The sequence below is a fragment of the Gopherus flavomarginatus genome, chromosome 9 (assembly GCF_025201925.1).
Source record: "Gopherus flavomarginatus isolate rGopFla2 chromosome 9, rGopFla2.mat.asm, whole genome shotgun sequence".
Classification (NCBI taxonomy): domain Eukaryota; kingdom Metazoa; phylum Chordata; order Testudines; family Testudinidae; genus Gopherus; species Gopherus flavomarginatus.
The window spans coordinates 61456448-61473161 of NC_066625.1; the positions used below are offsets into that span (position 1 = coordinate 61456448).

Consider the following 16714-nt stretch of genomic DNA (forward strand, 5'->3'; position numbering starts at 1 on the left):
TTTTACTACAGTAACCAACTGTATTTGATAAAATACTTGGTCAGTGTGTGTATGTGTGTGTGCGCGCGCGCGCGCACACACACACACACACACACAAATTTTCCCATCATACTATTTAAATATGAATGTATAGTAAAGGAAACAATGAATTCACACTACTGTGGCTCTTTGGGGTAATGTTAATTGCTAATTTGGCTCCTGAACCACTGCGGTCTCCCTGATCTAAAGCCAATGTATAGAGGGCGGAGATCAACATTCACTTGTGCTGCTTTTTAATGTTTTGAAGACATCTTGTTAGTATCACTGTAATCAGATTATAATTTGAGGATTTTCAGCCTGGCCTTTTTGGGAGAAGTGCATTTTTCAAACGGTATTTGGAGGAAAGGGATAGAAATATGATGAAATAGGTTGCTTATGGTTACATCAAAAGGGGCTTGAGGAGGGGAAATAAAACTAAGAATTTGGGTAGTTTCAAATCTTGAGCAGAGCACAAGTGGTGGAAGGAGGATATAGGAGCAAAGCTGTGCAGGGCCTTAAAGGCCAAAGAGTTTAACTTTTTGTAGAGTTGAAGGCAGAAGCAGACAAAGCAAAGTATGCATTGTTCTGGCAGCATTTTAGACTAACTGAAAAGTGGGTAAGCCTAGAGCAAAAGCTTGCCCTTGTCAAAAAATATTTAACCTTAAATTGATTCCTTTATCAATGAAATTTTAACTAGCTAAAATGAAATGAGCACTTTTTAAATCTGCACCAGTCTTAATCAGGCTAGAGTATCACATTAGTGCACTTTAGTGAGAGTTTGAGAACTGGTTATCATGAATACATTGTGAGGAACAAATACAAATGTCTGACTGCACAGTGATTATAAAATGCACTGGTGCTGACAGGACAATGCACTACAGAGACTATTAGCAGCAAGAAGGGCAGTGCAGTGCAGAACACTGAGCCTTCTCACAAGCCCCGTATTGATCATATTAAAATGTGCATACATGTATTTATTCAAGTGGCTCTTCCATCTTTCAGCTGCACTTCCCAATCCTCTTTCCCTCCCCCCCCCCCCCCGCTATGGTATTCAGTTTTGTAAAGCATATAGCACTCTAACCCTTCAGCTTGAGTGGAGCTGAGACACCTTCAGGCTTAATGATGCTGTGCCAGGGCGAATATAGTGTAAAATATCATGTCACAAAGTCCCCCATGGCCTGGGACTACCATGAGCCACCTTCTCTATTACTTGGTTTTTAGAGGCCAGGTCTGCCTGATGAGCTCTTGGGGCTATGTCCCTCCCTCCCCTCCGCTAATTTACAAGGCTCACTTGTACCCTGTTCAAGCTGGAGCTGGCGGAAGGCGGGCAAAAGCCCAGTACCAACGTTTATAGTTCGCCGCCGCACAGTCCGTCCTTTGCCTGCGAACTTCAACCGGGTTCTACTGCCCTGGGCTGGGCCCCGGCCCGCCCCTCTCCCATTCGCCCAGCAGGGCGGGCACGAGATAACGTGGGCGCTGGATGTCACAGCCGGCGCAGCGCGGCCCGTTGTGCCTCTTCCCCCGCCCCACGGGAAGGGAACCGGCCCTGCCCGCAGACTCAGCCTCGCCCTACGCTTCGTAACCCCTGGGCGGGCTCGGGATCACGCACGTCCCTCCGCACGGGGGCTTAGGACCCGCCCCGCTAGGATCCGCCCTGCGCCCCAAGGAGACGGCTCCCTGGCCCACCCCCAGCGGTACCCAGCAAGCCGCGGGCTCCGGAAAGTGCCGGCAGGGCCGTGTGACCCGTGGCTTTTTCGAGCTTCCGGTTCCGGTTCACTTCCTCTGTTTCCGGGTTAGAGGTGTGAGGTCGTTCAGCTGTTGCGGACGGTTAGAGCGGGAGGGGCAGGGAGCCGCTACCGCCCTGGGAGGGATTTACCCCCAGCAGGTGCGTCCCGCCACCGGGCAGGAAAGGGGGAGGGGGTCTGTGAGATAGGACTTGGCAGAGCCGAGTCTCGTTCCCTGGGCGCGAGCAGCCCTTTCCCGGTGCGGGCTGGGCGCTGTGCCTGTGGCCAAGCCGGAGAGTCCAGGGGGGAGCAAGGGAAATGGGGTCTCGGGAGAGGTGCGGGCCTTGCTTTGGCTAGTCTTGGGAAGAGACGTCTCAGTGAGAGTGGGGGGACTCATAGTCTTCAGAGATGTTAGTCTAGGGGTCACTTCTTCTCCATGTCGGCTGAAAGTGGGACAAGAAGTAGCAGGCTCCATCTGGAGCAAGGGAGGTTTATGTTAAATATTAGGGAAAAGCCTCCTCACTGTAAGAGTATTTAAGGCAGGGACGGGCAAACGTTTTGGCCTAAGGGCCGCATCGGGTTTCGTAAATTGTAGGGCTGGTTAGGGGAGGCGGTTGTGGTTTGGCCCCCATCTCCTGTCTGCCCCCCCTTTCTGCCCGGGACTCCTACCCCATCCAACTCTCTCTGTCCTTTGACTACCCATGGAATCTGTGCCCCTGACTGCCCCCCTGCTGCCCTATCCAATCCTTCCTGACTGCCCCCCCCCAGATCCCTGCCCCTATTCAACCCCCTGTTCTCCCCCTCCCTGACCACCGCCCCTAAGTCGCCTGTTATCTATCCAAACCCACCTGCTCCCTGCCTCCTTACCATGCTTCCTGGAGTGCTGGTTGCAGCCGCACTTCCCAGCTGGAGTCACGCCGCTGCCACCACCACCACCATGCAGCAGAGAGCACCGGATCAGGCCAGGGTCTGCAGTTGCCCTGCCCTAGGAGCTCACAGTCCTGCTGCCCAGAGCATTGTGCCAGTGGTGGAGCGAGCAAGCTAGCTGAGGCTGTCGGGGAGGAGGGACAGTAGGGGAGGGGCTCGGGGCCAGGCAGGATGGTCTCGCAGGCTGTAGTTTGACCATCTCTGATTTAAGGTCTGGAGCAGGCTTCCCAGGGAGGTTCTGGAATCCCCGTCAGAATTAGGGAACAGGTTGGACAAACGCTTGTCGGGATGGGCTAGGTTTACTTGGTCCTGCCTCAACTCAGGGGCTGCATTATCTGACCTCTCAAAGCCCCACATTTTGATGACCTAAGTGCAGTGATTCTTGTGAGGAGGAAGGAATGTGCCTCCAACACTACACCAGTCCCTTAACATTAGTCCCTTTTGCCAGATTATCTCTTCTCTTTTGTCCTGTGCAATGTTCTGTGTGCTTGGCATTGAGCTTTGCCTAATGAGAGAAACAAAATATACATGATATGTTAAGGTTGTAGCAAGTGCTCCTTGTTCCCTTTGTAACCTACATTAATGCTGTTAAAAGACTAGCTCTTTATATTTCTTATAAGGCTAAAAATGGGGTGAACATAACCCAACAGCTAACTATTTGCTATTAGGAAGAACTTTGATTGTCATGGTTGTTATAGGGGTGCTAAATTTTCCTCTGAAGAATCTAGTCCAGGCCAGTACTCTTTTCATGGGTAATGGGTATAAGATTTCAGTCTCTGATGATGTTCACTGATTCTGTAAGACAATTGTTTGTTTGTTTTTGTTTTGAGTAAAGACTTCTGTATTAAAAATACTCATCATTAATTCCAACAGTAAGCAAATAAAGTATTTCTTAAAGTAAAAAAGCAACATCTTGATATCCTTTGTAGGTAACTCATAAGTTTTTTTTCTCAGAGCTGGGCTGGTGACAATGGATGAGGCAAGGTGTTCAAAAACTTATGTTAAATCAGCCATATCAGTTCTGTTGAAAATTTGAAGGTGGTGAAAATTTGAGCAAACCGGTATTGGAAAAAATCTGCATAAAGGAACTGGTGAAATATAATTAAATACTTACCCAAAGTAAGAATTAATAATATTGAAAAACATTCTGAAAGGAAGATATAGAGTAGCATTAAATTCCTAATTTGTCTGTTCAGTCATTGTTTTTCTTCCATCGTGTAATGCAAAATTTGACAACTTATAGCTAATATTTTTTAAATAGCAAAGAATTAAGCTATATCCAATTTGACGTCAAAGACGTTTTGCTTGATATTAATTGTATGGTCATTTTTTCCTCTGTTGCTGCTTTTGATTATTTTTTTTTCTGTTCAGAATTCCACTGCATAGCTCAGTAATTGTCGTATTGGATTTTCTAGGCCTTCAATGAAAGCGTGAGACGTACTGGCTGTTTCATAGCTGTGGATGATCAGTAACACTTCTCTCGTCTTTATAAACTATGGCGTATCAACTGTATAGAAACACCACATTGGGGAACAGCCTTCAGGAGAGCTTGGATGAGCTCATACAGGTGGGAGACAAGTAGCTTAATGTGAAGTGTGATTGAGCAGTGAGCTAATAGTTGAATTAAATTTCCAAACTACTCAGCTAGATAGTGTTAAGTACTAAAACCCCTGAACTTCAAATGCAGGTATGTGACTCATTTCTCTGTAGCTGATTACTTAAAGTCAAACTGTCATATGAAGTTAAAAGTAAAAATTAAAACTGCCATTTAGTATTTCATTGAAATATGAACGCAAGTTTCTCACTTGAATACTTGGGTTGAAGAAAAGCATCTTATGCAGATGAAGTGGCCACCTTTTGTGTGTCTTAGTAAATGAACATCTGACCTATAACTTGAAACTACCTATTTGATGTTGCTATTCCAGTCATCCATAATGAATACTTAGCACAGGTGGTTTTCCCCAGTATCTTTAATATAACAAAAACCTCTAAAATAGCTAACTTGGAATGGGGAACTATGGCCAATGGGAGCTTCAGGAGAGGTACCCACAGGCAAGGGCAGCGCGCAGAGCCTTCTGCGCACCCTTCCCCCCCCCCCACACCCCAGGGGCTGCAGGGACGTGGTGCCAGCTGCTTCCCAGAACAGTGGCGGGGCCGAGGGCAGGCAGGCGGGCAGCCTGCCCTGGCCCCAGTGCGCACTGCTGCGACCCCAGAGCTGCTCCAAGTAAGCAGGGCCAGACCAGAGCCCGCACTCCGAACTGCTCCTGCACCCCATACCCCAGCTCCCTCCCCTGAGCCCCTGGCAGCACCCTGCACTCCAGCTCTATGCCCTGAGCCCCATGCTGCACTATGGGCCCTTTCCTGCACCTCAGCCCCCTTCCCTGAGCCCCGTCATACACGCCTCCTCTGCCCCAACCCCTTGCCCTGAGCCCCTTCCTGCACACTGCACCCCCCACACACACCCTGAACTCCCTCCTGCACCCCAACGCTCTGCTCCAGCTCTCTGGCAGTTGCAGGGACGTGGTGCCAGCAGGGCCGACGCTTCCATTTAGGCGACCTAGGCGGTCGCCTAGGGCACCAGGATTTGGGAGGGCAGCATTTTGCCACCCTCGACTGCAATTCGACGGTGGGGGGGTCCTTCCACGCTCTAGGTCGTCGTCGGCAATTCTGCGGCGGGTCTTTCACTCACTCCGAGACCCGCTGCCGAAGTGCCCTGAAGACCGGGAGCGCAGAAGGACCCCCCACCCCCCCGCCGCAGAATTGCCATCAACGACTGGGAGAGCGGAAGGACCCCCACCTAGGGTGCCAAAAACCCTGGCGCCGCTCCTTGGTGCCAGCCGCTTCTGGGAGCGGTGCAGGACCTGCAGTGCCACAGGGGTGGCAATCCCGCGGGCTGGATCCAAAGCCCTGAGGGGTCAGATCTGGCCCACGGGCTGTAGTTTTCCCACCCCTGGTCCAGAGTGAATTGACAGTTTTGATGTGTTGAAATCTGATGTTAATCCCTAGTCTTGTATGTCGTCGAGGAGGCTGCAGGCCATGGATGCAAAGACAATTCAAATGTGGGAATTACTGCATGTTTTCTGGAAAATTCTCTCTGCATGTTGGTCACATTTGTCTCCTCCACAAAGTTACAAAAACTAACAAATTTCACCTTATTCCATTTTCCTCATTAAATATAAAGTCATAAATATATATTTCCAATAAAGCTACTGGAAAAGCTAATCTACATCTTGAGGTTTGTTACATGAAAGCTTTGCGCTGATAATCCATTTCATGCATTTTTGAGTCAGTCGTAAAGTCCAATTTTATTTTTTTTAAACCGTAGTCTCAGCAGATCACCCCTCAACTTGCCCTTCAAGTGCTACTTCAGTTTGACAAGGCTATAAATTCAGCGTTGGCACAACGGGTTAGGAACAGAGTCAATTTCAGGGTAAGTGCACTAAATACTAAAGTCCCCATCTAACTGGTACTCTTCATCAGTGTTCAGACACTGCATTGAGAACTATAGGCTTGTCATCTCTGTCTGCTATGGATGGAAACAAGTCTTTTAAGGATCCGCTTTATTTCTGAAAATAATAGTTGTGGTACGCCACATGTGCTATCTGTAGCACAAGTTGAACTAGATTCCTGCTTGTTTACATAGTCATAATAGGTTGCCTATCTGCAGGCTGTTCGAGTTTCCTGTAGTTGTCACAATTCTTCCGTGGAATCTTCCAAGAAATACAGCAACCAGAAAGTTGACACGGATTTAGAAGAAAGGTAGTGGAAAGTGAGATCCTGCCAGCTCTACATGAAATTAGTTGCTGGTATTCCAAAATGCTCTAAAGATAATTCATTCTTCCTAAATCACTAGTGTAAAACTGCAATCAGAGGCAAAAATAGCTAGGAAAATATGCATAATGGGATAGGTGACTGCATAACATTTTAATCATTTAAACACTTCAGAGAGGAGTGCTCAGTCACCCTCTTCCATGCATCCCTTCTTGCTTAGTTTAATTGTTTTGTACATATGGCTTGAACTACTAGCTGATGTTGCCTATAATGGTAAGGCATTCGACTGCAAGGTCTGAATTATGAATGCCAAATAGAGATTTTGGGTTTCTGTTGTGGGCATTTTCATTTCTGGTTGAGCTCAGTATTTGGGAGGCAGACAGTTTGTAAATTCCGTGACGCAATGCACAGAAATGAGGTTGAATGAACTACTTTATTTCATGTCAGTGTCTCAGTGAATACCAGAATAGCCTGATTTTTCAGCAGTGAAATTTGCAAGAATATTTCACTTTCCTGTTGCCTGAGAAAACCAGTTAGCAGCAGCATATGCTACTCCTGGGGAAATTCTGTGCATGTGCAGAATTTACCCTTCTCCACCCCCACCCCTACCCTGCAGATTTCTTTGCTTCCCTGCAGAAAATGCCTTTCTGACAGGGAAGCAAAGGGAAGCCACAAAGGCGAACATGTGACCTTCCCCAGCAGTATGTTTTGGGTGCCAGGGCAGCTGGCAGAGAGGTAAAGCAGTGTAGGTCAGGACTGGGGAAGACCCAGCTGGTGGCTGCTGCCCTGCACTGGGCTCAGCTGCTAGTCCTGACTGGGCTGGGGAGGACAGTACTTCCTCTTCCCCTGCATGACATCAGGGCCGGGTCAGACTCACCCCCAGATTTCTCCCTCAGACCCTCCTGCCAAGCCTCATCCCCCTGCACTGAGAACCCCCCCGATGACCCCCACCTGGGCCACACCAACAAGCCACCCACACACAGATCCCTATGCCACTGAGCCCCAGCTAGCTGCACCTGAATCCCGACCCCTCTGAGCCCCACTCCCCCTGTACCATCTGAATGAGCAACCCGGATCCCCACCCCACTGAGCCCCATTCCTCCAACTTCTGGATCCCCCATTGAGTCCCTGACACCCAGACTCCCCTGCTGAGCTCTATCACACCCAGAGGTGTCCCCCCTCCCCCCACCACCCAAACCACCTTTATCTGGATCCCCCTGCGGAGTCCCATTACCAACAAGCCCCTGTGCATCCAGCCTTGGAATAAGAGTAACAGTTAATGTCCATGATAATACTATAACATGACTCCTACTCTCTTAAGTGCAGGAAACTGTAAACTCATAAGCTCTCCAGCCACTGTACTTTATCATTTTGAGTAGGTCATGTTAAACTCATTGTACAAGTTTTCTATCATCTGCCAAATTAATAAAACTTAATAATTTTCATATTCTGCCTTTGAGATACTTTTGATATTCATTCTTCTGTTTTGAATACTCTGGAGCAAAGAAATGTTCATGGTTACTGAAATAGACTTTAGAAGTGAAACAGTTTCTCAAATGTCAGTCTGAATTTGATTTTCAGAGAAGGTCCAGCATCATAAATGAACCAATTTAAATCCAGAAACACTGGTTGAATTAACAGGTGTATAGCATGTGTTTTAAATGAAAATAAAAATCTTTCACACACTGAATCTAAATCAGCAAGTAGCCTCAAGTAAAAGTCATCTGAGATGAGCTGTACATGAATTATGTGTTTTTGACTTCGTAAATGGTATAAAATATATAGGAATGTACAAAAAAGTAACAAACCCCTGTCATTTATTCAGAAAACAAAAATACACCTCTACCTCGATATAACGCTATCCTCGGGAGCCAAAAAATCTTACCGTGTTATAGGTGAAACCGTGTTATATCAAATTTGCTTTGATCCACTGGAGTGCGCAACCACCCCCCTCCTCCCCCCCGGACCACTGCTTTACCACGTTATAACTGAATTCGTGTTATATTGGGTCGTGATATATCGAGGTAGAGGTGTAATCATCAATTTCCATCTCGGGTCACATAGCTCTACTTCTCTGTGTGTGATTCCCCTGTCCTGTCATTCATCCTAACAGTGTTAACACTTTTACCAATGGCTCTCAAACCTTTCCAGACTACAGTTCCCCTTTCAAAAGTCTTTGTCTTGCGTACCTCAAGTGTCACCCCCACTTAAAAACTACTTGCTTACAAAATCAGACACAAAAATACAAAAGGGTCACAGCACACAATGACTGATAAATTGCTTACTTTCTCATTTTTACCATATAATTCTAAAATAAGTACAATATTTATATTCTAATTGATTTACATTTCACTGTATAGTATATAGTGCAGTAGAAACAAGTCATTGTCTGTATGAAATTTTAGTTTGTACTGACTTTGCTAGTGCTTTTTATGTAGCCTGTTGTAAAACTAGGCAAATATCTAGATGAGATGATGTACCCCCTGGAAGATCTCTGTGTACCCCCAGGAATACGTGTACCCCTGGTAGAAACCACTAACTTATACTACTGTGGTATTCAGAAAGTCAACAGGAGAAGTGACTGTTTTTATCACACAGAACTTTAATCCTGTTTGAAGGACTCAGTAAGTGAAAGGCTTATAAATGACCCATAATCTCCTCTTTACATAAATCTTGCTGAAGCCTATGACCTCATTCTTCATGTACTTTGAAAAACTCATAACCGTTTCAGAAGGTTGGCTGTTTTGTAGGATATTCTTCCTTACTTGCATAATGTTCTTGTATGAAGCTGGTGATTTCTACCACTTGGGGGCACTCAAATTACACCATTTTCCTCAGATTTGCTTAAATCTATGTTTCTTATATTTTATGCTTGCATGTTCTGGCTCACAGCTTAGTAAAAGAAGCACATCCAATCTGGTTATAAATACAGAAGCACCTACTTTAAATTAATGAATATCAGTAAACTTTTTAACTAGTTTTAGAAGCAGACAAGATGACAATTTTTCAAATGTTAAGAATTTTTTAGCTATAGCTACAAGAATAACTTTTTCTGTTACTGTACTGGAGATCTTTTGAAAATAGTTTGTTACATCTTTCTTTTAAAGGGCTCTCTGAATACATACAGATTCTGTGATAATGTGTGGACTTTTGTACTGAATGATGTTGAATTTAGAGAGGTAACTGAACTCGTGAAAGTGGATAAAGTGAAAATTGTTGCATGTGACGGAAAAAGTAAGTATAGTTCTGAACCATAGTATACATATTAGGTTAACAGAGATAAGACTTGAACGATATTATGAAATACACTTTGTGCAGCCAGAGTTCTTAAATAGTGTGTGATTGGAGCTATCTTCTACCTCTGGTTCCATCCTACATAACTCAGACTAAAACAAGAGTGCACAACCCTCCTGCACACATGCAGAAATTAGATGATTAATTCAGATGAGCAAATTATAAGTGTGTTCTGCATTGCATTGTCTTATTTAAAGCTGCTGTTTTAGTTAAAGCTGACTTGGGACTGGATTTTTAGTGGTGTATGAATAAGCATAAATATGCTTGTGACAAGCCAAAATATTACCAAAGATAAATGTGACTAGGCCTTAATGGTCACTAGTTAAATTATATAAAACAATTACAGTAACAAGATCGGAATGACGACTTCTTCTGGTTATCAAAATGCCACTATGAAATACTGAAGGTCTAACCCAAAGGATGAAAAGTGCCACTGTTTGTTCAACAGCAATACGTAACTAATAAGGGCGTTGTTGGAAGCCTTTGAAACATCACTTCCATTCTTAGGGGACTGAGAGATCCCAGGATTTGAGGAATGTTGTCTTTAGTATTACAGACCAAGTCCTGTAATTTGCACTCCATGACTTGACTGCCACATAGGTACTGTCCATGGAAGGTCATTAGCGCATACATTCTCTCTACTTGTCTGACTTGTTTAGCCAAATGTTCTGTTGAAATGCTTTACCAAAGAATAACCTTTTATAGTTTCTAGTTGCTTAAGATTCCTTTCTTAATACAGTAAAACGAGGAAGTGAGAACAGAAAACCCTTTATAGTACATGCTTTTTTAAAAAAAGTGTTGGTGTGTGGAACTGATCCTTTAGGGCTCTCTGGGCTTGGCATTATTATAGTGATGTTTTTAGACTAATTGATTCTCAACAATTGATAAGTCATTTCATACAAGTACCTTGTCTTTAATGTTGGGCATGCATGTCACCTTGATTTACCTGTTTATTATAGCAGTTAAAGGAAAGCTAATTTTCCATGTCTGATAACTTCCATTTATAATATCACAGTATAAGTACCAGATTTGAAGACCACAGTACCATAAAGTTGCTGACAGTGTCTTTAGTATTTTTCAGCAAGTAGTAAGCTTCTTAAAATAAGGACTCTCCTATCCATTGTTATCTTGTCTTGTAGTCAATAACTAGATTACTCATTTGTCCCATGGCACCAGGAGCAAGAGAGAGGTAATAGTAGCAAATACAGGAAATAGCTATATCAGCTGGCTACCTCTTTCTTACAGAATACACTGTTGCTTGTGTGTTTAAGTAATTCAGCTTTATAAAGAACTCTTATGTCTACATGATATTTTAAATCTGTTAAATGCACCATTGCCTAGACTCAGCAAAAGCCTGTATGTTGTCACTTAGCAGACATCTGATAACCTATCTCTTGAACAGACTACATGGCCTTCTAGCACTTGCATGCCCCGAGACCATATCTTGTGAGCTGGCTGGAATCAAGTGTTCAAGTGTATTACTCCAATTTAGAGCAAACTTGCTTCAGTTTTTAAAAATGGGGACTTAATAGCAAACCCTGTATGGGGACAGAGAATTGTTGTGTTCAAAGTTTTCATTACTGCTAACCAAGTAAAATAACATAATTACACCACACTTTCTTCCTGGCAATGAAGGAGGATACATATGGAAACAAAATTATCCAGGTGTGGCGCTGTTTCAGCTTTTATAATACAGACTCTAAATTGTTGTATTTTGAGGTCGGCAGGGAAACATTTACCAAAATAGAGTGTTAATTTTTTGTTAAGATGTTGCAAAGTTGAGTACGAGTTATCTATATTTATACACTTTCTTTCTTTTCTAGATACTGGTTCCAATACTGCAGAATGAATAGAAATGTGTTTTTTGTGCAACATTTTCTGTTAATATGCAGCACTTTCTGGAGAGGAGCATGGAAAAGGACTGTTCATAATTTATTCTAGTGATGCAGACATGCATTAATCCATGCTAGAATGCATCGCTGAAAGGCAGTGAAAAGAAATATCTTTCTGTAGCATTACTTCAATTCACCTAAAAGGGCATGAAGAAAACAATGTTACTTTTTTAAATGACAAAACAAATATTGTTGCCTTTTTTTGTTCAAAGTAATTTCTCTAATAAACTTTTATTTAAAATTTTCTAGAGAAGTGAGTGATAATTAGAAAGGTGTTTAGTGGAAGCAACCTCCCTCACAAAATTACCCTAAGGCTTAGGCAAACTACTCTTGGAGTAGCGATGAGAAACACGATGTAGAGGTATGCCGCTCTAGCTTACTAATACCAATGTGGCCCACATAACTGAAACAAATGGGGACGCTTGGTGGTGGTTAGAGACTAAATAGTCTTGGAGCCTGACATACTGTCACCACTAGAAATGATTGCTATAAATGGGGTGGGGGCACATTAGCAATATTTTGTACACTTGCACTGCAGTATGTTGTGTTGTGCCTGATTCTGGACTAAAATCTTTCCATTTGTAGCATTGTCGGTTTTGCACCCTTTAAAAACCCTGCATTAACTCACATATTAGAAAATGAGTGTCATGGGCTTAACCAATGGAGTGAAAATGATTAAGTCCAGTCCCATGAAAACATTCTAAATTCTCAAATGTTAAGCATGTATAGAATTTCTCACTTATTTTATTCAAGCTCTGGTCTTTTATATTTGACTGAACACTTATTTAACTTCAGTACAGTGCTCTACTGAAATTCTGTTAATGTTCAGCTATGAATTTTTTAAAAATCCTATTTAATACTCTATCTCAAGCTTTAAAATTACTCTTCATGTGATTTGGATAAGACAAACATAGGGATTTTTTTTGTGCGTGAGGCAGGTCCTTTTGGAATCTGAAATGTCACAATAGAAAAAAGCTCTGGGAATAGTTGTGTAAGTTTATTCCCTCTACTAACTAACTGTGCTGGATCTATAGGAAAATATTTTTAGAATGGGGAATTATGCCTTGTTTAGAGGCATTAAAACGTCCAGAGAACGCATCTCCCGTTAAACCAACTACAATATTTAAAAAAATTCTTTGTTGAATTTTGAACCAAAACTACTTTTATGCCTACGCTTAATAGTATATACTTTTTGTATTTATAATACAATTACTATCCCTCCTTATTCACCACTTGAGATCAGCTGTAGCTTTTTGGATTAGGCCATATAAGAAAAGGACATGGAAAGACAGTTATAGAAAGTGGAATGACTTGTAATAGTGATCATAATAAAAATAATATACCATGTTGATTGCCACAGCAGTGTAAGTTCTACTAACTTGTGTAAAGGCTTATTTGGGGTTACATCAAAAACAACAACTTGGTGGCTATATATCTGTGCTTGTATCACAAACCAATTTTCAGCAGATAGCACTAATCCTTCTAGTTCCTTGCCTGGAAACCTAAGCCTCAAACTGATGCTGTAGGTACAGGCATGTGTAGTGCTTATACAAAATGGACATATGTAGACACACCTAGAATCATAGACTTTAAGGTCAGAAGGGACCATTATGATTATCTAGTCTGACCTCCTGCACAATGCAGGCCACAGAATCTCACCTACCCACTCCTGTATCAAACCTGTGTCAGCCATTGAAGTCCTCAAATCATGGTTTAAAGACTTCAAGGTGCAGAGAACCTTCCAGCAAGTGACCCGTACCCCACGTTGCAGAGGAAGGTGAAAACCCCCCAGGGCTTCTGCCAATCTGCCCTGGAGGAAAATTCCTTCCTGATCCCAAATATGGCGATCAGCTAAACCCTGAGCATGTGGGCAAGACTCACCAGCCAGACACCCAGGAAAGAATTATCTGTAGTAACTCATCACAAGCCATTGGGCATATTTACCGCTAGTAGTCAAAGACTAATTAATTGCCAAAATTAGGCTATCCCATTATACCATTTCCTCCATAAACTTATCAAGCTTAGTCTTGAAGCCAGATATGTCTTTTGACCCTACTACTCCCCTTGAAATGCTGTTCCAGAACTTCACTCCTCTGATGGTTAGAAACCTTTTGTCTAATTTCAAGTCTAAACTTCCTGATGGCCAGTTTATATCCATTTGTTCTTATGTCCACATTGGTACTGAGCTTAAATAATTCCTCTCCCTCCCTGGTATTTATTCCTCTGATATGTTTATAGGGAACAATCATATCTCCCCTCAGTCTTCTTTTGGTTAGGGTAAACAAGCCAAGCTCTTTGAGTCTCCTTTCATATGACAGGTTTTCCATTCCTCTGAATTCATCCTTCTTAAACATGGGAGACCAGAACTGCACACAGTATTCCAGATGAGGTCTCACCAGTGCCTTGTATAACGGTACCAGCACCTCCTTATCTCTAATGGATACCTCGCCTGATACATCCCAAGACCACATTAGCTTTTTTCACAGCCATATCACATTGGCAGCTCATAGTCATCCTGTGATCAACCAATACTCTGAGGTCCTTCTCCTCCTCTGTTACTTCCAACTGATGCCTCCCCAGCTTATAACAATAGTTCTTGTTATTAATCCCTAAATGCATGACCTTGCACTTTTCACTATTATATTTCATCCTATAACTATTACTCCAGTTTACAAGGTCATTCAGATCTTCCTGTATGATATCCTGGTCCTTCTCCATGTTAGCAATACCTCTCAGGTTTGTGTCATCTGCAAACTTTATTAGCACATTCCCACTTTTTGTATCAAGGTCAGTAATAAAAAGACTAAATAAGATTTGTCCCAAAACCAGTCCCTGAGGAACTCCACTAGTAACCTCCCTCCAGCCTGACAACTCACCTTTCAGTATGACCCTTTGTAGACTCCCCTTTAACCAATTCCTTATCCACCTTTCAATTTTCATATTGATCCCCATCTTTTCCAATTTAGCTAATAAATCCCCATGTGGAACCGTATCAAATGCCTTACTGAAATCGAGGTAAATTAGATCCACTGCATTTCCTTTGTCTAAAAAATCTGTTAGCTTCTCAAAGGAGGAGATCAGGTTGGTTTGGCACGATCTACCCTTTGTAAAACCATGTTGTATTTTGTCTCACTTACCATTGACCTCAATGTCCTTGACTACTTTTTCCTTCAAAATTTTTTCCAAGACATTGCGTACTACAGATGTCAAACTGGCAGGCCTGTAGTTGCCCGGTTCACTTTTTTCTCCTTTCTTAAAGATAGGAACTATGTTAGCAATTCTCCAGTCGTGCAGTACAAACCCTGAGTTTACAGATTCATTAAAAATTCTTGGTAATGGACTTGCAATTTCATGTGCCGGTTCCTTTAATATTCTTGAATGAAGATTATCTGGGCCCCCTGATTTCGTCCCATTAAGCTGTTCGAGTTTGGCTTCTACTTGGATGTGGTAATATCTACCTCCGTATCCTCATTCCTATTTGTCATTCTACCATTATCCCTAAGCTCCTCATTAGCCTCATTAAAGACTGAGGCAAAGCATTTGTTTAGATATTGGGCCATGCCTAGATTATCCTGAGATACTTGCTCATCCAGCTTGGTCTACAATTCTGCCTATGAATTTTTTCCCTTTTTTGGGATGCAGGCTTCTGATAGTTTCTGCAACTTTGACTTGAAGTAATTCCAGGCTTTCTCCACCTTTAGATCCCCAGGTTCTTCAGTCCAATCCACTTCCCTAACAAATTTCCTTAATTCTTTAAAGTAGCAGCCATGTTAATCTGTATCTGCAAAAAGAACAGGAGTACTTGTGGCACCTTAGGACTAACAAATTTATAAAATTTGTGCCACAAGTACTCCTCTTCTTAATTCTTTAAAGTTAGTCCTTTTGAAATAAAAAACTCTAGTCACAGATCTATTTTTGTTTATCCTTCCATTTAGTTTAAACTGAATTAGCTCATGATCACTTGAACCAAGGTTGTCCCCTACAACCATTTCTTCTATGAGGTCCTCACTACTTGCCAAAACCAAATTTAAAATGGCATTCCCTCTTGTTTGGTTCAGCAACTAACTAGTGAAGGAATCCATCAGCTATCGCATCTAGGAAAATCTGAGCCCTATTATTATTACTAGCACTTGTCCTCTGGTCTATATCTGGGAAGTTAAAGTCTCCCATGATCACACAATTCCCATTAGTATTTACTTCATTAGAAACATTAAAGAGGTTTCTATCCATATCCAAATCTGATCCCGGTGGTCTGTAGCACACCCCAAGCACTATCTCAGGGGAGGCTCTAGTAGCTTTCTTCCCCAATGTGATTTTTGCCCAGACAGACTCTGTCTTATCCATTCCATCTCTTCTTATTTCTTTACAGTCTACCTCATCATTGATATACAAGGCTACTCCACCACCTTAGCCTTTATTTCTGTCTTTCCTAAACAGCACATACCCTTCAATACCTGTACTCCAGTCATGACTACTATTCCACCATGTTTCTGTTATCCCTATAATATCCGGTTTCACTTCCTGCAGCAGTAACTCTAGTTCCTCCATTTTGTTACCTAGGCTCCTCGCATTGGTGTACAAACATCTTAATTCTTGCTGTTTGGCTTCACTCACATTCTTTACCTGATTAGGCCCAGACATTCTACCTCCAATATCACCTATTAGACTGGTATCTACAGTACCTGTCTTCTGTATGTCCCGTCTCCTACCCACAACAGTATCCTTTCTTGCTTCGTTTTCTTCCCTCTCAACAGTGGAGGGATAGCTCAGTGGTTTGAGCAGTGGTCTGCTAAACCCCGTGTTGCAAGTTCAATCCTTGAGGAGGCCATTTAGGGATCTGGGACAAAAATCAGTACTTGGTCCTGCTAGTGAAGGCAGGGGACTGGACTCAATGATCCTTCAGGGTCCCTTCTAGTTCTATGAGATATAGGACTATCTCCATATATTTATTTATAAAATCCAGCACGGAGATTATCTGGACATCTCCAGACCGTCTCCCCCCAATTCCTAGTTTAAAGCTCTCTTAGTCAGTTGTGCCAGCCTCCATCCTAGAAGTCTATTACCCTCCCTACTCAGGTGAAGTCCATC

General features: G+C 42.9%; 1 protein-coding gene across 1 annotated transcript; it reads left to right on the top strand.

Annotated features, from left to right (window-relative positions):
* The first annotated feature begins 1787 nt into the window (after positions 1-1787).
* Positions 1788-11870, top strand: GTF2A2 (general transcription factor IIA subunit 2). The gene is made up of 5 exons (XM_050967125.1): positions 1788-1903; positions 4085-4236; positions 5995-6099; positions 9548-9674; positions 11558-11870. The coding sequence occupies exons 2-5, from the start codon at positions 4165-4167 to the stop codon at positions 11581-11583; spliced, it is 330 nt and encodes a 109-aa protein (XP_050823082.1). The 5' UTR covers positions 1788-1903; positions 4085-4164; the 3' UTR covers positions 11584-11870.
* Positions 11871-16714: the final 4844 nt, after the last annotated feature.